This window comes from Hyla sarda, chromosome 7 (genome assembly GCF_029499605.1).
Source record: "Hyla sarda isolate aHylSar1 chromosome 7, aHylSar1.hap1, whole genome shotgun sequence".
In the NCBI taxonomy this organism is placed as follows: Eukaryota; Metazoa; Chordata; class Amphibia; order Anura; family Hylidae; genus Hyla; species Hyla sarda.
Window position 1 is genome coordinate 200,358,077 of NC_079195.1, and position 22,255 is coordinate 200,380,331.

A 22,255-nucleotide genomic window follows, 5' to 3' on the forward strand; every position below is an offset into this window, starting at 1 on the left:
GTAATGATAGCGGGGTGCTGCAGCAGCGATCCCCGGGGTCCCCAGCAGCGGGACCGCGGCGATCTAACATCTTATCCCCTATCCTTTGGATAGGAGATAAGATGCCAGGGGCGGAGTACCCCTTTAAGCTACAAATCTGATCAAAACAAATTAAATCCACCCAAATCACATCAGAGGAGAGGAGCCAAGGAACAGTCAGGTTTTGTGCAGAGTATAAATCTAGCATCCCGCAGTGTATTGTAATACATGCAAGCTGCAGAAGTGAATGGAGCCACATACAATGTAATTATTATTATTTTTTATTTTTATTTTTTGCTAAATTGTCCATAGCCTTGAAGTTTGGAACGTTGACAATAGTTGGGACACAAGGGAAATTTTCCTTCCAGGCAACATTGCTCTGTAATTGTGAGATGTTCATGTGTTGGTCTACTGGTAGAAATCATCTGGCCCAGATTCATGTGTGTCTGATAGCAACCAATCACAGCTCATCTTTTCAATTTAACATTGCATATTGAGAAATGAAAGCAGAGCTGCGATTGGTTGAGACAAAAATCAGACACGTTTCTCGTCTTAGACAGATTATTAAATCTGGGATACTGCATTTCCCTTGGAGGCTTCACGGTGACATGCTGAAAGGTCTGTGGTTTCTAAGTGAGTGAACCGATTGGCAGAGTTTTTGCGCCAAATAGCTGGAAGCAAAATCGCAAACCCCACATATCACTTAAGGGTGCGTTCACATGTACAGGATCCTGCGCAGATTTGATGCGCATGATTTGTAAATGCCGATTCCGATTAGAAGCTGTGCTCAATCATTTAGTTGACTTTGAAATCTGCAGCAGAAAATCCTGTGCATCAAATCTGCGTACCCTAATGGAGGGTTCCCATCACAGATATTGCCTTATCCCAAGGATCAACCATACATATGTGATAGATGCACATCCCAGTGGTGGGACCCATAACTCTCCAGAGAACTGGGCCCCCTTGACCCCCTCATCCAGCCGGGTTCAAGGCCAAATGGGCTGTTTAATACAGTTTCTGTGACTCCCATTTATGTCTATGGGAGTTACAGAAGTAGCTTCAGAATCAGCCTGGCCACAACAAGACGAGAGGGCCTCCGTCTCTATAGCCTGTGGACATGCCATACAGGTCTGTGCTTGGATACCTCTTTAAAGGAGTTATCAGGATTAGAAAAACAGAACTAATCTCTTCCAAAAATAGCTCCACACCTGTCTTCAGGTTGTGTGTGGTATTACAACTTGGCTCCATTCACTTCCATGACACGGAGCTACAATACCACACACACCCAGCAGACAAATGTGGTGTAGTTTTTGGAAGAAATCAGCCCTATTTTTAGATACCCCCCTTAAGGCTAGGTTTACACAACGTTCGTACCCTCCCCATTATTAGCATCTGTCAGCATCCCAGCAAAAACGGTATGCCGACATATACTGTAAATGGGAGCAGTGGAGCTTTCTATGGCTGAACAGAGTCGCCTAGTGTCTTCGGACAGAGCCCATGCGCCATTTTAAAAGCACAGCGGCCTGCGTTTCTTCATTCTGCTTAAAATATAGCACATAAGCCCTGAGCGATCACATTAGGCGACTCTGTTCAGGCATGAAAAGCAATGAAATCTGATGCTCCCAGTAACAGTTTACATCAATATTCCATTTTTGGCAGGATGCAAAGGGATACAACTAAGGCTGGGTTCACACTGTGGAATTTCCGGCGGAGATCGAGCCGGCGGCACTGGGACCATGGGGACTGCATTGCTGTCCCCATAGTCGGCAATGCATTTCTGGGTGGATGTTTTGAGAGATCTGCTCAGAAATGCATCGACATCTATGGGGACGGCAATGCAGTCCGGGGGTCCACAGTGTTAACCCAGCCTAATAGGGTGCACAAAAAGAGTATGAACCTTCCCTCAGTGATAATAATGGTGGGCACATGCACTCACTCGTCTCTGCTATTCCTTCTTCGGAGCCAATCAAAGTGTCTGTGCAATTATTAGGCTATTAGTCCTTTAGAATGTTAAGACCTAAGTAAAAAGTTACCGGTGTAGTTGTAATACCCCCGCAAACCAGAATAAGCTATAGATATAAGGTTCTCCCACCATAATAAGCAAGCTTTGCGTGAGGTGCTCTGTTGCACAGTACAAGGTCAGGCTTTCAAGATCGCGCTTCCCATACTAACCCATTCATGTCAACAGCCAGAAAGCGATCCACTGAATGCGACAGAGAAACGCTGCAAAGCCAGAAAGCGAATCCTTAAAATGGTGCAAAGCAGACTTACACCAAGATCAGAATATAACCTACCTGTATATAAGAACATCAAATTAAGAGAGAAAAAAAAATAATTAGGAAACTACCCACACCAACAGTGAAAACATCATGTGACATCCGCGATAGGATGCATCCCTGGATCCAGTCCTAAATCATAATATAAAGGCGACAACCCCCCGGCCCCCCACACACACCTCCTCCTGAAGTCACCAGAGTATGAAATCTGACAGGCAGATAGTTTGATTTCACAGTTATACTTAAAGTCCACATTGAGATAGATGCCCCCTGAAGTGGTGGCATAGAGAGAGCGGGCTGGCCTATATGGCAGATTTGGCCAGGTCCACTTTGGTGGGTAAAGGTCCAGCATCTTCATCTTCTTGGGGAAGACCATGGACGACGACAAGTGATGCCGGTGGGTATTTCTGAAGCTTCTGGTCGTTCATGTATTCCAGATCTCCATAGATGCTTAGTTTCTGAAAAACATAAATAAAATGAAATGGCAACACCACGACTATATCACATTTGTTGCAAAACTACAACTCCCAGCATGCCCGAACAGCCTTCGGCTGTTCGGGCATGCTGGGAGTTGTAGTTTTGCAACAGCTGGAGGCACCCTGGTTAGGAGATACTGGCCATAATCTTATATATAAAAAGAGAAGACTCATCAACGCCCAGCCTAAACCCTTGGACCTAGAAACCTGAATTTTTGCACAAGGAATAAGAAAAGATTTTTCAAAATTCCACCCTTAAGGGGGTGAAAAAGGGGTTGTTTTTTTTTTTTTTTTTTTAAAGTCCCATACAAGTCTATGGGAAATATATGTTACTGCATAACTTCCAAATGGCTGGAAATATTTCGATAATACTTGGTCACATGTTACTTATATGTCCACTTAAAATGTAGGATAGTTAATTTAACCCTTAACTACCCCCATTTGAGAGGGTCGGGGTTTTTGTTTAAAGTCCCATGCAAATCAATGGGAAATGTATGTTCTCACATAACTTCCGTACGGCTGGAGATACTTCAATACCTGATACACATATTACAGGTCGGGATGGGAGGACGGGATGGGAGGACGGGATGGGAGGACGGGATGGGAGGACGGGATGGGAGGACGGGATGGGAGGACGGGATGGGAGGACGGTATGGGAGGACGGTATGGGAGGACTGTTGGCAGTATATAAGCAGTGTGAGAAGGAGGGTTCCCCTGCGTGCAGACTCGGTAAAAGTCCTCAAAGGATGTCTATCCTCAATTCCATGAAACAGCAGATCGTTAAAAAGTAAATCTGTTACCCCAAATTTAACGTGAGCAAAGCCACGGGCAAAAGCTAGTTTTAGGTAAATGGTGGAACTAAAATGATCTAAATCTCTGCTCATTGCAAATGGATGCCCCACTAGGATGTCCTAAAAACATTTGTAGACAATCTGAAGTGTATCTGTGCATATTTTATTGTGTGTTTCTCAATGTCAGCACTTTACTTATCACAACTATACACAATGTAGTCAGGCAACTACAGTCGAGCTTTTCTGGTCACGTACTGACGGTACCAGGTTGTACTGATAGTAGTCAAGGAAAAAGATCAGATCCTACACAAAACAAAAGCCCCTTCCAAGCATTGGAGATGTAATGTTACACTTTTGTCCGTATCAATCAAATGAACTGACCTAGTTATAGCATTTGTGGTGGGTAAAAGGGTAACAAAAAGTCCCCAGACACCCTAAAGGGGTATGAAATTACAACTTAAAAGGGTATTCCAGGATTTTTATTTATTCGACTATGCTACAGGGGCTGTAAAGTTAGTGTAGTTCATAATATAGTGTCTGTACTTGTGTGTGATGATTTTCTCACAATTCCTCTGATTTTCACCCCAATATTTTTTTTTTTTTTTTTTAACATATTTTTATTCAAAATTTTCCAAATTTTATAAACTAGTACACAGGGCATTCCTGTGAAATAAGGTGTAGTATAGAAATATTAACTATAACAACAAGACATATTACGATACAGCATTATCAAATCAATCTAGTATCCCGTACCCCTCCCCCACCCCATCCTAATCAGTAATCAGAACGCCAACCGGCGTAAGTCATTCAGGAGAGTATCATGAAACTATAGGTGAGATCCCCTCGCATCGGATACCCAGAAACCAATAAAGAAATACGAATCAATGTCAAACAGGAACTCGAAGCCGGCCCAACGAGCCGGAAATGGATCTAGTAAGATACCAGGTCGTGTCTGTAAATGGTTGCATCAAAGAAATCAATTCCTCATTCGAATAAAAGGCCAGCATGAACGTTTTCCATTTCTTAAAAAACCATTTAGCCGATTTCTCTCTTGTTCTTAAAATTTCAAGGCGATCTAGCATCAGATATTTTTTCACTTGCGCTATAACTTCCATAGGCGAGGGCATGTAAGCCGACAGCCAATGAGTTAGGAGACACCGCTTGGCTCCCAGTAGAATCGTGTGGTGCAATAATGTCAGAGAGACATCCTCCGGCGGTATGTGTAGGACTATAAGTAAAGGGGTCAAAGGTAAAGCGACTTTTAGTTTCCTATCTATCAGCGTGAAGAGAGCAGTCCAGAAATCCTGAGTCTTAGGGCAGGTGACTAAGCCGTGCAATAAATCAGTAAAGGGGGCATTACAGTTAGGGCATTCAGTCAGTCTGTCAGGTCTGTCAGGTGTCCGGGGTATGGTGAATCCGTAGGTAGCGTGGTGTAATATTTTAAATTGCGTTTCCCTCCAATTTTCGTTAATTACAGCCTTGCGTACCTTAGCCCATCCCTCCAGTATTGGCACAGAGGAGTCAGAGATCCCGAGTGTGGTTTCCCAGTATCTGAATAGAGAGGCAGAAGCAATCCCACTCCCCTTTCTGGTCAGATGTCGGTATAGTGTAGAGAGAGAGTGAGATGGATTGGCTGAGGTCACCAGACTATCAAAAGAGGTAGTTGTGCTTATTCGAGAAAGGTCAGCCAATCTTGGTGTTAGAAAGGACAGAACCTGTCGGTATGACAGATGCTGACCTGGACCAAGACCATATTGGGCACTCACTTCGGCAAACGAGAGATATCTACGTTCGGTAGGGTGCAGTAGTTGGCCAACAGATTGAAGGCCAGCTGATCTCCACAGGGCAAATAAACTGTTCTCCGGACCTTGTGGGAATTCAGGGTGGGACCATAGGGGCATGTACTTAGACAGGGAAAAGGGCAGGTGCATAAGGTCCCTGCCAATTTTCCACGTGGCAATTGTGTCCCTAATAATAATGCTATTTTTTATATGTGTTGGCAAGTTCTGGAGTTTGGAGTGAAGAATTCCAGCCAAGGACCACGGTGCGACCATGGCTGACTCCAGTGCAATGTTAGAGTATGTCGATTCACCCCTAAGCCAGTCTATGCAATGTCTATATATACATGCCACATTATAGTGCCTCACATCCGGGAACCCCACCCCCCCTTTCTCTTTAGGAAGCATCAACTTTGATAAGGCAATACGGGGTCTCTTATTGGCCCAAATAAATTTAGTAAATGCTGACTGAAGTGCCTGGATATCAACCCTCTTAAGGAGGAGTGGAATCATTTGAATGGGGTAAAGCATCTTCGAAAAGCTAAGCATCTTTAGTAGGTGGCATCTGGCTAGCAGGGAAAGCGGTAGAGACATCCACCTCTGCAACTCTCCTATTATTTTGCGGAACAATGGAGTAAAGTTAAGAGAGTAGATTGAAGAGGGGGACCTCCCCACCAATATTCCCAAGTACTTAAAGGAGGATCTGGTAACTAGGATCGGGAATGGCATTGATGCAGAACTGTGAGACAGGGGAATAGGAGAAATGTCCAGTAGGACGCTTTTTTCTACATTAACTCGGAACCCCGATACCTCCCCAAAATCAGATAGGATGGCAAACACCCTCGGTACAGTCCTTACCGGATCAGATAAGAAAAAAAGGATGTCATCCGCAAATAAAGTATGAGAAATTCTTTGGGAACCCATCTGTATACCTAATGATCCCCTTTCCCTCTCAATGAGGAGAGATAATGGTTCAATGGCCAGATCGAAAAGAAGAGGGGATAGGGGACAACCCTGCCTAGTCCCCCTCTCAGGAGTGAAGAGTTCAGATAAGAAGCCCATAGTGTGGAGACGTGCTCTCGGTGAGGCATAAAGGGAGCGTAAGTAACCGAGAAAGGGCCCACCGAACCCCATTGCCGACAGTACTTCCCACAGCCATTCCCAGCGAACACAGTCAAAGGCCTTTTCGGCATCAATCGATAACAATGCCGCTGTGGGATGTCTGTGGGGCCGTAGATTTACCTCATCCAATACCGAGAGCACCGCTCTAATATGAGAAACCGAGGAGCGTCCCTTGATAAAGCCCACCTGGGCCGGAGATATTAATCTTGGTAATACAGTTGCCAGTCTGTCAGACAAAATTTTGGAGACTAACTTTAAATCTACATTGATTAAAGAGATAGGTCTATAACTCCCTGGTAATAAAGGATCCTTCCCTGGCTTAGGCAAGACCCTGATGTGCGCCACATTAGAGGACGGCGGGATCGGGTCACCAGAAAGGTAAGAGTTGTACAGGGCCAGCAGGGAGGGAGCTACCTCATTTGCCAAGATTTTGAAGAAATCCCCGGAGAAGCCATCAGGACCAGGGGCTTTATTAAGTTTGAGATGTTTAAGGGCCCGATCTAGCTCCTCCGAGGAGATCTCTGCCCCTAACATTTCCCTTTCCTCCGATGTCAATGAGGGAAGAGATGAGTGTGAGAGCCATTGTGTGGGGTCTGCCATGGGGACAGTTGGCGCTGAGTAGATGTCTGCGAAATAGCTAGCTAAGATACCATTAATTATTTTGGGATCCCTGTGGGTAACACCTCTAGTATCTTTCAGGGCAGATATGTTACTCACCGGGAGGGCACCCTTAGCAAAGCGTGCCAATAGACGACCCGGTTTGTTGCCGAACCGAAAGAGAGAAGCTTCAAAATTGGATCTTTTGAGGTCGTCTCGCCGCTCTAACCAGCCATCATAAGATGCCTTGGCTGACATCCAGAGTTTTTTCGTGGTCTCAGTCGGCCCGGCAACAAAGTCGGTATAGGCCCTCTGAAGAGCAGAGCCGAGAGATTTAAGTTGTGTAGCTATTTTACGTTTTAGGGAGGTCGTGTATGCCAGGATTCTCCCTCGTAATACTGTCTTAGCAGCATCCCAAAACAGTTGGGGATTGGTTACATGTGCCGCGTTATCCGCAGCGTATTCCCCCCACCAACTTTTCAGGAGTGAATGAAAATGCTCATCTCTTGCCAAGCTGGAAGGAAAGCGCCACAGGAAGTCAGATCCACGAGGGACCGAGTCCTGTAGCTGCAATAATAAGGGAGAGTGGTCAGAGATCACCATGTCAGTCAGTGAAATGTCCTCGGTCTTTAGTACAAGAGAGTCCGATAAGAAACAGTAATCGATTCTCGACCAAGAGTCATGAGAATGAGAGTAATGGGAATAGTCTCGTCCATCGGGATTTCTCGCTCTCCAAATGTCCGTCAGTCCTAAACTCAAGGTCCACGGGCCCAGGAGGCCGTCTGCTCGCCTAGGAACCGGTCCCAAGGTCCTATTGGAACGTCTGTCTTCCGTCCCATTCATTACCATGTTGAAGTCGCCCATTATCACTCGTTGGGAAGGAGAAAGAGGAGCTAGTCGCCCTGTTACGTCAGTCAAGAACTGGTCCTGTCCGTCATTGGGACCATAAATATTAACCAAGGAGAATTCGTCAGAGGCCGTCTTTACGTGAACTGCGCAAAAACGTCCTCTGTCATCAGAAACTACATTAAGAATGTCACAGGTAAAGTTCCTATTAAATAGTATTAAGACTCCGGCTTTTCTCGCTACAGCCGCCGAACCCTCTACCCTCCCTACCCACCATTTTTTCATGCGAGAGAAATCGGCTAAATCAAGGTGAGTTTCTTGGAGTAATGCTATATCAGGTGAAAGTTTTTTAAGATGTCTCAAAACTAGGCTTCTCTTGCGAGGGGATCTCAACCCTTTCACATTCCACGACACCAACCTCATAGAAAGGACTTGCTAAGAAATAGCCCAAGGATATGAGTCGTGTATACCTCTAGTTGGGACTAAAGAGGAACTTCCAAATACTCTTTAGGAATGAAACACAATCCCACCCCTACTCCGAGCTGGATATCCCTACCTAGGGGACCACTTATCCACTGCTCTAGGGACTTCCCTTTACCACTACCTAAGGATATGCCAAGCCAACAAGGGAGCCCCCCCCTCCTCCCCCTGAGTGACTAGATAGAAATGTGAGTATGTCCGCCAAGATTATAGTAAAGAGCCCGGGGACTCTCGAGTGAAAATAACAAGTCATACAAGTATCCCAATGCCCAAAGGTGAACCAATAATCAGCTAACCGAAGAGTGAGGTATCTGAGGAGACTCGAGACCGTGTCTTAGTAGCAGGGCTAAAAACCCGGTAACTGGGAAAGATGGGTATACTATGACCAATCCACCCCCCCTTCCTAAGTATTCCCCTTCTAACCTAAGGAAGAACCTCAACATTACTGAACTACCGTATTTGTTTATTTCCCCCCCTCCCTCCCCCACCCTTTCCCTTCCCCTTTCGTTCCCTCCCCATATTTACCCCCCCTCCGCAAAGCAATCTTCCCCACTACTTCCCTAACTGCCGGAATTCTCTAGGCCCCCACCCTCTCATAGCCCAGAAAAAGAGAATTTGAAGAGGTGCTAGAGGATCCTTACTTTCCCACCCCCCCTCCAATACAAAGATCCTGTTCCCAGCCCCCCACCCTCCTCCCCTCCCGAGTCTCCAACTTCCCACCCAGTAGGGCCGGTAGTCTCCTTAATCTACCCCGTATATTAAAAACAGAACCTCCAACATATTCAAGTGAACCCCCACATATCATGATGTCAGGACATGGTGGATACTGAAAAATAATAATAAAACATGAACAACAAAAGTCCTGTCTAGGGCCATGACTAGATCATATATCTGGTGCACAGTCAGTGATGCACAGAGTCTCTGATGGAATCAAAATAAGAGAAAGTCCATAGGGATTTTCTGGTTTCACGGCCTAGAATGGCACCAAGTCCACAGAGTCCGATTCAGCAGGAGGAGAAAGACTCCCAGATTACCGGGGCACCTTCGAGTGTTATGTCGATTTGCCAGGTGGACACATGTAGTAAACAGGGATAACATATAGACAGGAAAAGAGGTACCTGAGGATGCAGCTCAAGTCTATACAATGATCACGATGGGTTCTCGGAGTTCCATCTGTCCCTCCTGTCTAGAGGGGGGCGCTCTTGTGAAGGTGAACCCTGCTGGGGAGAAGAAACCACTGTGGGATCCGGGCGACGATCGTGAGGGGGAGCGATTCCAACCCCCTCCCGCTGCCTCCGCTGATGAGAAGGAGAGCCGCCGGTGTCGTTGCGGAGAAGAACCTCCAACTGCGCAGAAGCTTCCTCCGGTGAGCTGTAGATCGCAGAATGGCCGTCGGGAAAGAAAACTCGTAGGATAGCCGGGTATTGAAGAGTGAATCTGATACCCCGCCGATGCAGGGACGAGCAAAGAGGGGAATATAATTTCCGCTTGCGGCTAACGTCTGCAGAGAAGTCGCCAAATATTAGAAGCTTTGCTCCGTCCAGGGTCAAGTCAGTGTTTCTTCTCTTAAACGCCCGAAGAACTGCGGTCTTGTCCTGGAAATCCAGATACCTAGTGATGACCTGGCGCGGTCTAATACGCTGTTGCGACCCCAGGTGCCGTCCAGAGTCCCGGCCCTCTCTGAGATCCGGGCCCAAGCGGTGCGCCCGCTCAACCTTGCATGGTCGGGGCAGGCCCAGTAATTTTGGTAACATGAATTCGCACACATGGATGAGATCTACAGCCGGTACTGATTCAGGTATCCCCACTATTCGCAAGTTATTTCTGCGGGATCTGTTTTCTAAGTCTTCCACCTTATCCCCCAGACGCTTGCATTCAGCTTCCAACGAAGAGAGTCGTGTGTGAGAGGCAGCCTCAGTGGTCTCGAATGCCTGCACACGGTCTTCTACCGCCGCCATACGTGCGCCATGTTGCGACACAGTAGTTTGCAGGTCTAAGAGGGTAGTCTGTATTGCGGCCACTATCGATTCCTTAACCTTGGGCACTATCTTCTCGGCCACCGCAGCAGCCAGGGTCTCATAGTCGATCCCTGCAAGCTCTACCCGATCATCCCCATTAAGCCCACTACACGTGGAGAGCGAGGGAGAGGGCGCTCTGCTGGATGCAGGGGAGGAGGCCATGCTTGATCTTCCGCACCGACTCCCCGAGCGCGGCTCACCTTTATTTTTGGACTGTTTCTTGTCTTTATGGTTGCCCATCGGGATCAAGTATCTGTCCATATACCCCGGGCGGACACTGGTGTTCAGCGTTAGAATGAGGCAGGTGAAATTTGCGGGTATAGTAGGAGAAGGTAGAGGAGCGGGCTCCCTGCACGTCCTCACAGCATGGCGCCGGAACCGGAAGTGAATATTTATTTTTAACAACATACAAAATGACTGTTGTCTCAGATTTTTTCCAGGTTGCTTCAATGCGGCCGAGACCTGACTCACTAGTCAGCTGATGACAGGGAGCCTTGTCTGCTCCAATGGGTGGAGCGATCGCTTGGTGGGAGAGAGATAAATCTGCAACTAATGCAACAGCTGTAGGCACCCTGATTGAAAACCACAGGTCTTTTGAATGGATGCAGCTCATTTATGTTTCAATGGGTGGGGTGGCTGATATGTGGGAGGGAGGAAAATTTAATTATGGGATTTGTAGGCAGAGAAGAAAACTCAAAAAGGAAATACCAGTTCACAAAAAGCTAGCCACAGTGTTATGGTAATCTCACAACATAGCCATTTAGCCCCAAGACAAGCGCAGATCCTTCTTAAGCATGTCCATTACTGTCTGCCAGGTACATACTAAAATCACCTTATGGTGGATAACCCCTTTAAAGGAGATATACAGCACTGATACTTAAAAATAACTTTACCTATCTGATAGATCTTGTAAAGACAAGGCGTTTGCTGGATAGGTCTGCCTCCCCCGACTGCTTCACACTGCAGCTCTTTTTATTTATTAATTTTTTAAGTCTTTGAAGGCCGTTAGCAAGACTGGAGCACAAGGGGCAACATGTCCCGACGGAACCCATTAACTATAATGGGGTCCGTCGGGCACCATTATTTTTGGCGGTGAACAGCGTGAGAAAGTAATTTTTCTCCCGCTATTCTCCTAACGGGCGTCACGCTGCTGTGCTATAACGGCAGTGTGAAAGTAGCCTTAGACTCTGATAGACAATGGCGCTAAGCTACACTCGCAAACCATAACTTTCACTCTGCCGTTAAGACACAGCAATGCGATGCCCGTTAGGAGAATAGCGGAGAAAGATTACTGCAATAGCCGTCTTTTTCTTCCACTATTCGCCACCAAAAATAATGGCGCCCGACAGACCCCATTATAAATCAATGGGATCCGTCAGGACCCCTTGTTGCCCGACTAGAAAAAAAGTCCATTAGTGACTGAGCACAATGGCAGTGTGAAAAGGGCCTAACTATGATGTGATGGAGAAGAGCTGCAGTGTAAAGCAGTCGGGGGACGCAGAACAATAGTTTGAGCTTCTGATGGGACGGCAAGTGGTTTTCAGACTACACCAGTGTTTTCCCAACAGGGCGCCTTCAGCTGTTCAAAACTACAACTCCCAGCATGCCTGGACAGCCAAACACTGTCCACGCATGCTGAGAGTTGTAGTTTTGTCACTGCTGGAGACACAGTTTAGAAAACACTAGAATGGAGATTTATCATTGTTGTCTTTGGAAAGTGAGTTTTGAAGTCTTTTTATTTTTGCTTTGGCTTTGCGTGACAGATTTATCATACTACACCAGGGGGTTGATAAATTTGGTGCATATATACACTGCTCAAAAAAATAAAGGGAACACTAAGATAACACATCCTAGATCTGAATGAATGAACTAATCGTATGAAATACTTTGTCTTTACATAGTTGAATGTGCGGACAACAAAATCACATAAAAATGATCAATGGAAATCAAATGTATCATCCCATGGAGGTCTGGATATGGAGTCACACTCAAAATCAAAGTGGAAAACCGCACTACAGGCTGATCCAACTTTATGTAATGTCCTTAAAACAAGTCACAATGAGGCTCAGTAGTGTGTGTGGCCTCCACGTGCCCGTATGACCTCCCTACAATGCCTGGGCATGCTCCTGATGAGGTGGTGGATGGTCTCCTGAGGGATGTCCTCCCAGACCTGGACTAAAGCATCCGCCAACTCCTGGACAGTCTGTGGTGCAATGTGGCATTGGTGGATGGAGCGAAACAATGTCCCAGATGTGCTCAATCGCATTCAGGTCTGGGGAACGGGCAGGCCAGTCCATACCATCAATGCCTTCCTCTTGCAGGAATTGCTAACACTCCAGCCACATGAGATCTAGTATTGTCTTGCATTAGGAGGAACCCAGGGCCAACCGCACCAGCATATGGTCTCACAAGGGGTCTGAGGATATTATCTCGGTACCTAATGGCAGTCAGGCTACCTCTGGTAAGCACATGGAGGGCTGTGCGGTCCCCCCCTCCCCCAAAGAAGTGCCACCCCAAACCATTACTGGCCCACCGCCAAACCTGTCATGCTGGAGGATGTTGCAGGCAGCAGAACGTTCTCCATGGCATCTGCAGACTTTGTCACGTCTGTCACATGTGCTCAGTGTGAACCAGCTTTCATCTGTGAAGAGCACAGGGGTGGTGGTCCCAGCAGTCGGACCCCCTGTGATCTATAACTTAGCCCCTATCCTTTATACTCCTTTAAGATACATATGTACAAGGGTACAAAGTTATAACTATAGAATAACACTTTTGCCACCACTTGGAGGTGCTTAAAGCATACATAGAACTTGCAGTATGCTCCTAAGCACCACCTATTGGTGGCAAAAATGTTGTTTAACCTGTTTACGACAATTTAAAAGCAATGCAATTGGACTCAGTGATGACATGCCCAACAGCATTGCAGAGGTGCTTAGTCTCAACAGACCTGAACCTGCTGTGCCTGTGACTAATGTCATGACAGCAACATTTAAAAGGGGTATCCGGGATTAGATCAACATAGTTGCTTTCTTCAAAAAAAAAAACAGTGCCACCCCCCCCTATCCTTAGGTTGTTTGTGGTCTTACAGTTCGGCCCCATTCACCTTAATGAAACTAAGTTGCAATAGCACACACAAACTGAGGATAAGAGTGGTGCTGTTGCTGAAAGAAAGCTGGGCGCACATCATAGCCGGGACCCGCATTAACCCTTTAAACACCGCAATCAAAGTTGATCACAGCATCTAAAAGTCCTGGGTTTAACTGCCGGTTAGCTCAGGGATGCTGATCGGGATCACTGCGGTGTAATGACTGTGTCCCGATCAGCTGTGAGGACGGTTGGAGGTCCCTTACCGTGCTCCATGCGTCCGATCGTCGCTCCTTTACTGCTGCCAGCCATGGCAGACATTAGTAAAGAAGCGCCGATAACACTGATTAATGCTATGCTATGGCATATAATATAATAATCATATATAATCATAATAACAATCTACAGATTGCATGTAATAGTTCCCTATGAAGACTAAAGTGAAGAAAAAAAATAAATAAATAATAGATGTGAATTAACCCCTTCCTAATAAAAAAAATGTAATCACCCCCCTTTAGAAAAAAAAAAATAAATTGTTTAAATAAAAATATATATATATTTTTTTATATAAAAAAAAAGCCCTTTCTCTTATAAAAACTAAACAAACACCCCTTTTTTCCATTAAGGGTACATTCACACAAGCAGATCCACAGCGTATTTTATGCTGTGGATCCGCCATTGAAGGACCGCTACATGCTGCCTTTAGATGTGCCCGGAGCGGCAATACATCGCTACGAGCAGACACGCTGAAGCGATGTGCCTGCAGTGTGCTGCTTGTAGCGGTATATTGCTGCTCCGAGCAGGCACATCTAAAGGCACCAAGTAGCAGACCTTCAGCGGCAGATCTGCAGCGGCGGATCCTTAAAGGACAACTGTAGTGCAAGACTTTTATATATTGCTGTGCCCGGGGGAAAATCGTCACATGGCATTGAAAAAAAAGTATCGGTAATTGGTATTGGCGAGTACTTGAGAAAAAGGAGATTTTTTTTATTTACTTACTGTAAAATCTCTTTCTCGAAGGATCCATTGGGGGACACAGACCATGGGTGTATGCTGCTGTCGCTAGGAGGTGTGACACTATGGCTATAAAAAAAGTCGGCTCCTCCCAGCAGGATATACCCGCCTCCAAGCCCTGAGCTAATCAGTTTTAGTTCCAGAGCAATAGGAGAGGACCGACAGGTCAAGGAGAAAACACAAACTGTCCGAGAACCAGAGAAAATATATATAACTGAACTCAACCTCGGACAGAGAACCAAAGAGAAACCCAAAAGGGTGGGAGCTGTGTCCCCAAATGGATCCTTCGAGAAAGATTTTACGGTAAGTAAATAAAAAAAATCTCCTTTTCTCTATCCGCTTCATTGGGGGACACAGACCATGGGACGTACCAAAGCCGTCCCTTGGGTGGGAAGAAGAAAAACCTGGTTAGGCGGATGGCTGAACCACCGCCGCCAGCAGTACCTTCCGGCCCAGACTAGCATTAGCCGGTGCGAAGGTATGAACCCAGGAAAAAATCCTGAGAGAGTATGCAAAGACGACCAGGTAGCAAAATCCCAAGAGAGTATGCAAAGACAACCAGGTAGCCGCTTGCAGATCCCCAAGATGCCCCAACAGAACAGGGAGAATGAGACAAAACCAAGAAGGGAGGGATCTTCACCCTACAGCGAAAGGCGTCCAAAATGGAAGACCGGATCCACCAAGAAATGGTGGTCTTGGAAGAAGGTTGTCCCTAGCGACGACCTTCCGTAAGGACGAACGGGAATCACATCAAGGAAAGGAAGCGGTGACAGAGAGGTAAGACTGAAAGGTCTGCACCACATCCAGATGGTGGAGTAAATGCTCCTCAGAATGAGAAGGAGCGGAACAAAAAAACGGAAGGACGACATCCTTACTGAGATGAAAAGCCCAAATTACCGTAGGCAAAAAAGAAGGAGCTGGCCGAAAAACGACCTTGTCCTGGTGAACCACCAGAAACTGAGAACGGCAGAAGAGACCTGCCAATTCGGACATCCACCGAATAGAGGTGATAGCTATAAGAAACGCCACTTTCCAGGAAAGCAGGCACAAGGACACTTCCCTAAGAGGTTCAAAAGGAGGACAATGGAGGACACCCAGAACCAGATTTGAGTCCCACAGGGAGAAGGGGACCGATGATGGAGGGGCAGCCCGTGCCACTCCATGAAGGAAAGTCTTGACATGAGAATGAGAAGCCAGAGGACGCTGGAAAAGAAGAGAAAGAGATGAAACCTGACCCATAGGGGAACAGAGAGACAACCCCAATTCCCAATCCCGACTGCAAGCAAGCGAGAAGACGGGAGACAGAAAAAGTAACAGGACAGTAGTCCTGAGTTGCACACCAACTAAAATAGGACCGCCAGGTACGGTGGTAAATTTTTTGCTGAGGAGGGCCTACGAGCCCCGAGCATGGTGCGAAAGACTTGGTAAGAGAACCCGCGGTCCCTCAAAACTGCGGCCTCAACTGCCACGCTGTCGACTGCAGCGACTGTAAATTGGGGTGGCAAAGAGGAACCTGCGACAGCAGGTCCGGACGAAGTGGAAGGTGCAGCGGAACGTCGTCCAGGAGCCTGACCACGTCGGCGTACCGCGTCCTTCGGGGCCAAACTGGAGCTACCAGTATAGTGAGGACACCCTCCGCCTGGGCTTCCTCAGAACCCTGGAAAGGAGAGCAAGGAGAGAAAGCAGAGAGGGCAGGGGAAACCCCCCCAAGGAATCCCAATGGCAGCCACGGCTAGAGCCAGGGGGTCCCGGGACTTCGACACAAATTAAAGAATCTTCCGATTGTGCCGGACACAAAAAGGTCCCTGTCTAGAATGCCCCAGAGGTTGCAGATCTGCGCGAAGACTACTGGATGTAGAGACCACTCGCTGGGGTCGGCTGAGGAAGTCCGCTTCCCAGTGAGCACACCTGGAAGGAACCGCCGAAAAAGGCCGGAGGAGAATCTTTGACACCTCGGCCATGCTGCCGAGCGCCGCCGCGCAGACTGATGTCGAGGCGTTGTCCGACTGGATGCGGACAGGACGGGACAGAAGATGGGACTCCCAATGAAGAAGAATTGCCCCCAGGTCCAGAATGTTTATTGGAAGAAGGGCTTCCCGGAGAGACCAGAGGTCCTGAACCGACCAATCCCTTAACACACCGCCCCAGCCCGACAGAGTGGCATCTGTCGTGACTACCTGCCCGTGGAGGGAAGGAATGGTCACCCCTGAAGAAGAAGGGGGGAACAAAGCCACCAGAGCAGAGACTGACGGATCCAACGAGGGAGAGCTGCCTTGCGATCGAGAGACAGAGGAGATCTGTCCCATAGAGAGAGAATCGCCAGTTGAAGGGGACGGTAATGAAAAGTGGGCAAAGGGTACGGCCTCCATGGCCGCTAATATCCGACCCAAGACTTCCATACGAATTCGGATGGAAACTGGGGCCTTGGCACGAAGAGAGCGGACTGCAGACAGGAGCGTCAGACGGTTGTCCGGCAGAAGACAAATTCGGCCAGAGACCGTGGAAGTGAAGTCCCTGAAGATCAGAGACTGGGTGGGAGAGAGGACCAACTCGTCTCGGCTGAACGTCCACCCGAAGCGATTCAGGGTCTGGAGAGCAAGATCCACAGTCTCTAGAGTCTGGACTCTGGTGAGAGCCTTGATGAGAAGGTCGTCCATGTAAGGAATCACTGAGACTCTGCACGACCGCAACAGGACTATCACTGGTGCAAGGATCATGGTAAGACCTGATGAGCAGTGGCCAGACTAAAGGGTAGGGCTACGAATTGAAAAAGCCTCTCCGGAACCGGAAGGTGGAGGAACCGCAGGTGGCCGGGAAATATAGGAACATGAAGGTAGGCATCCTTGATGTCCACCGAGGAAAGAAACTCCCCTTGTGCCATGGATGCCACGGAAGAGGAAGAGAAGATGACGGTGAGACGCTTGAGGCCCAGAATCAGTCGCACAGAACCGCCTTCTTGGGAAGGCAGCATATGCGCTCGGGGGAAGTGAGCAGGCGGCATACACGCCGGCGGCAGCAGCTGCCGGAGAAAATGAAAGTAAGCCGGCACTCCGTGCGCTCCGCCAGGAAGAGCGCCGCGGCTGTCAGCCGCATAGTAAAACACACTCACACAGTGTAAGAAGTAAAAACACCTACACACAGTGTAATAAAAAGAAATCATGCCCCCAAAGATGCCACTGCTCGCCCCAGTACCAGCCAGCCCTATAAACCTGAAAGGTGGGCCATAAACTGAGGGTCTCCAGAGGTTGCAAGTCCTTGCACCTAAGGTAGAAAGGGAAATGTTCTCACCTCAGTCAGAAGAACTTACCTAATGGAGTCTTCTGTGAAGTCTTCAGTCAGCTTTTTGTCCCTGCATCGCGCCTAGCTGCTATGCGCGAGCGAGGCGAGCAGGGAAATAGGGGGACCCGGACCCATGAGGTACCAACCCGGGCACTGACCATTGGCGAGGGTGAAAAGCGCATATACGCAATGTCTGTGCCCCCTTACTCGCAATGGGGAAACAGGGAACCAAAGTCCCTGAGTCCCCAACTGAAAACATGAAAGAAAAAGAAATGAAAAACTAACGTCCCTATACTAGGAAAACAATAAATCAGGAGACTTGGTCTGGAGAATTCCAGACCATGTCCACCTCCTGCAAGACACTAAGCTAAAACTGATTAGCTCAGGGCTTGGAGGCGGGTATATCCTGCTGGGAGGAGCCGACTTTTTTTATAGCCATAGTGTCACACCTCCTAGAGACAGCAGCATACACCCACGTTCTGTGTCCCCCAATGGAGCCGATAGAGAAAAGTAACTGTTCTCGTACTCAGTCTTAAAAAAATGCTATCGGGACATCCCTAGCATAGAAGGCCAAGAACATGCTTAATGCATTAAAAGGCTTGCACGTCTTGATGCATTTACTCACTCTGGCATGGTTTACTTGAAGGGGTACTCCACAAATGTTTTCCAATGAACTGGTGCCAGAAAGTTACACAGATTTATAAAGTACTTCTATTTAAAAGATCTCAGGTCTTATATCTATCTCTATCTCTGCCTGAAGATGGTGGTGTGAGACTACCGAAACGTAGCTTTCTTTTTGCTTGCTGTTTTATGGAATAAATTCCCTTTTTACATTGGAATACATTGTGTGTGCTGCGGTCTTTTCCACTGCTATTCAAGTTGGGGCTGCTAACCAGGGCTCCTGTGATGGCGTGCACCTTCTTCAATATTTTTTACTGCCATTGCGGATGTGCTGCTTCTTTTTGCTAAATTTCTCTCTATCTCATAGATATATAGAGATATAGCTATATTCTTTCTGGCACCAGCTGATTTGGACACATTTTTCTTTCACCGGAGAACCCCTTTAAAAGGGGTTATCCGGGAATAGAAAAACATAGTTGCTTTCTTTCAAAAACAGCGCCACACCTGTCCTCAGGCTGTGTCTGGTATGACAACTTGGCTCCATTTAGTTCAAAGAAACTGAGTGGCAATGCCACACCCAAACTAATGACATGAGTGACATAATTTCTGGAATAGATTGGCCATATTTTTCTACTCCTGGATAACCAATTCATTAGTCATGTAGGATAAAACATCAAGGGTTATTCCAATTTTTTTTTTATAAAAAAATGTATTGTATCTCTCTCACTATCTATATAGGCTGTCTGGGCATGCTGGGAGTTGTAGTTTAAAAACAGCTGGAGGCACACTGGTTGGAAAACACTGCTCTAACATCAATAAAATTTCTAAAAAGGTCAGCACAGATCTAAAAACAGCCTTCTACTAACAAGGCATGCTGGGAGTTGTAGTTTGCGACAGCTAGAGGCACACTGGTTGGGAAAGACTGTTTTAACCCCTATAAAGATATATATATATAAAGATGGTGATAAAACACGGACATTCGTGTTCACCTATAAACTAGTCTTAATTTTACACTGTAGATAAACGATGTAGAGCAAACAGGTAAGAAGGATTTTCTTTTCCTCCAGACTCACGGCAATCACATTCCTCCTCGCTATAAAACAGGTTACGCAGGGTCGGCGGCATTTTTTTTACAGCCTCTAAAGATGTAGATTTAGTCAGTAGACACAACTTACCTCAGAAGGGATATACTGATCTGACGCTGTTGCTACTGTCGCACAACAAATCCAGAGAAGAACCAGGATAGATAGAAGCAAAGTGGCCGTCAGCAGCCAGTTAGAATTCCTGGAGAAAGAGAACAACATGTCAGGCTGGCATTACACCATATGCACTGGGCTCGATATCAGAGCAGAGCATTGCCTTTAACTCTTAAAGGACATCCGTACTCCATGAATTTTACAAATTCCTGTGCCTGGGCTGTAAAATTAAACAAAATAAACTTTAACTCACCTTCCTACGTTCCCCGGTACCGGCCTCACGGTCCTCCACAGCAGTCCTCTTGCTGCTTCCTGGGGACGGGAACCTCACAGAGCCGTCAGCGTATCACCGGCCGCTGCGATGTCCCACCTCGGCCGGTGATAGGCTGAGCGCACTGTCATGTAAGAAGCCGGCCAAAGCGGGGGAACGTAGGAAGGTGAGTTAAAGTTTATTTTGTTTATTTTTACAGCCCAGGCACAGGAATATGTAAAATTCATGCAGTACAGATGTCCTTTAAGGGTACGTTCACACATACAGGATCCTGCACAGATTTGATGTGCAGGATTTGTAACTGCAGATTAGAAGCTGTGCTCAGTCATTTAGTTTACATTGACATCTGCAGCAGAAAATCCTGTGCATCAAATCCTGCGCATAAAATCTGCGTTTATACATCTTATCCCCTATCCAAAGAATAGGGGATAAGATGTATGATCGCAGGGGTCCTGCTGCTGGGGACCCCGGCGATCTCTGTGCAGGCCCCAGCATTCTGTGCCAGGCGCTGCTTCCAAGACGGGGACGTGATGTCATGGAGACGTCACGCCACGCCCCCTCCATTCAGGTCTATGGGAGGGGGCGAGACAGACGTCACGCCCCCTCCCATAGACATGAGGGGGACCCCTGCGATCATACATGCGATGTATAAACCCGGAATACCCCCTTAAACCACTGGATAACCCCTTTCTTCCCCATTCAGATGTTTGAACTTTAGCAAGTTGTCTTGACCACATCTACATGCCTAAATGCATTACTGCCATAGTATTGGCTGATTAGCTATTTGTGTTAACAAGCAATTGAATAGGTGTATCAAATAAATGGCCAATGAGTGTAAAACACATGATTGAGACGTAAGGGTTACATCTGTAAGGGTTTGTGCCAATAAATAAAGACTAGTTGATGCCATGCTGAGCAAACCAGGTACATGTGGTCGCCCACAAGTTAGGTGGCAGTACTGAAGATCTGCCAGCCGTAAGGACAGAAGCTTATATCATCAGTGCAGGCTGTTTATTGCATTTACTTACATTGAGAAACACTTCATAATCCCTCGTCCTCCATCTAACTCCAGGAGGCCATCTCTTCGGTTCCACACGCTCTCGCCAGCTGAATTTCCATCTCCTAAATCTGCTGCAGTATAGAAATAAAACAGGACTTTGTACATTCTCCGACAATAAAACGGTTCTCAGAGCTAAATGTGCATTATATGAGGCTTACACGACATGGCGTCCAGCATGTTGCCTCTCACCGATGGGTCTTCTGGCTGCAGCGGTGCCATCTGCTGAATTTCTGGTTGAGACTGAACCAATGAGAGACGTAAGAAGTAAAAGAGGTTTTATGCCAGGATCGTGTGACAAACAAAAATAGATTATGAAGGTGTAATACTCAAGATGGCGGAATGAGAGGTTCCAGTAAAAACTGCATGTCACACTTTTTCGGAATCTCTCCCCAGGCTTCATATAAACGGAGCAGAAATTAAGAAGTAAGAAAAACTCCAATCTTATTATAGGATCTCCTGGCACAGTGGTCTCCAAACTGTGGCCATCAGCAGTTGGCATGCTGGGAGTTGTAAGTTGCAACATCAGGAGGATGCCATTTGGAGACCACTGTGCTAGCATCATGTCATACAGCAGGAAAAGAGCAAATTGATGTATAACAGAGGTCTCAACAAGTGGACCTCCAGATGTTGCAAAACTACAACACCCAGCATGCCCGGACAGCCAACGGCTGACCGGGCATGCTGGGAGTTGTACTTTTGCAACATCTGAAGGTCCGCAGGTTGGAGACCACTGATATATAATTTTGTGTACAAGGATTCAGTATAACATATTTACCAACTCAAATCCTGTCTTATTCTGGGTCTAAGAGTCCAGTGGGCGGTCTTACTCAATAATTGGCAACCATCCTATCATGTGCATGCATATAGGCATAAAGTTAACCCCTTAACAACCACGGACGTAAATGTACGTCCTGGTTTGGCGGGACTTCGCGCACCAGGACGTACATTTATGTCCTGTGTACGACCGCGAGCATCGGAGCGGTGCTCGCGTCATACACGGCAGGTTCCGGCTGCTATCAGCAGCCGGGGACCCGTCGGCAATGACCGACATACGCGATCCCGCGGATGTCCGCCATTAACCCCTCAGATGCCGTGATCAGTACAGATCACGGCATCTGTGGCAACACGCAGGTTAAAACAGATGATCGGATCGGCCGCAGCGCTGCTGCGGCGATCCGTTCATCTGTAATGGCGGACGGAGGTCCCCTCACCTGCCTCCGTCCATCTCCCAGCGTCTCCTGCTCTGGTCTGAGATCGAGCAGACCAGAGCAGAAGATCACCGATAATACTGATCAGTGCTATGTCCTATGCATAGCACTGAACAGTAT

The 22,255-nt window shown here is 47.2% G+C and overlaps 1 protein-coding gene across 3 annotated transcripts in view; it reads right to left on the reverse strand.

Moving 5' to 3' along the window:
- Window positions 1-283: 283 nt before the first annotated feature.
- The window catches only part of TMEM59 (transmembrane protein 59), a 36,247-nt gene continuing 14,275 nt past the window's right edge, over window positions 284-22,255 (reverse strand). For 2 of the 3 annotated variants that reach the window (XM_056532159.1, XM_056532158.1), the window contains exons 5-8: window positions 21,086-21,167; window positions 20,896-20,998; window positions 19,576-19,684; window positions 284-2,752 (exon numbers count right to left, since the gene is read on the reverse strand). In XM_056532159.1, the coding sequence (XP_056388134.1) occupies window positions 2,597-2,752; window positions 19,576-19,684; window positions 20,896-20,998; window positions 21,086-21,167 (450 nt within the window). In that variant the 3' untranslated portion in view covers window positions 284-2,596. The remainder of the gene's footprint in view (window positions 2,753-19,575; window positions 19,685-20,895; window positions 20,999-21,085; window positions 21,168-22,255) is intronic. The other variant, XR_008846593.1, reaches the window with a different exon arrangement.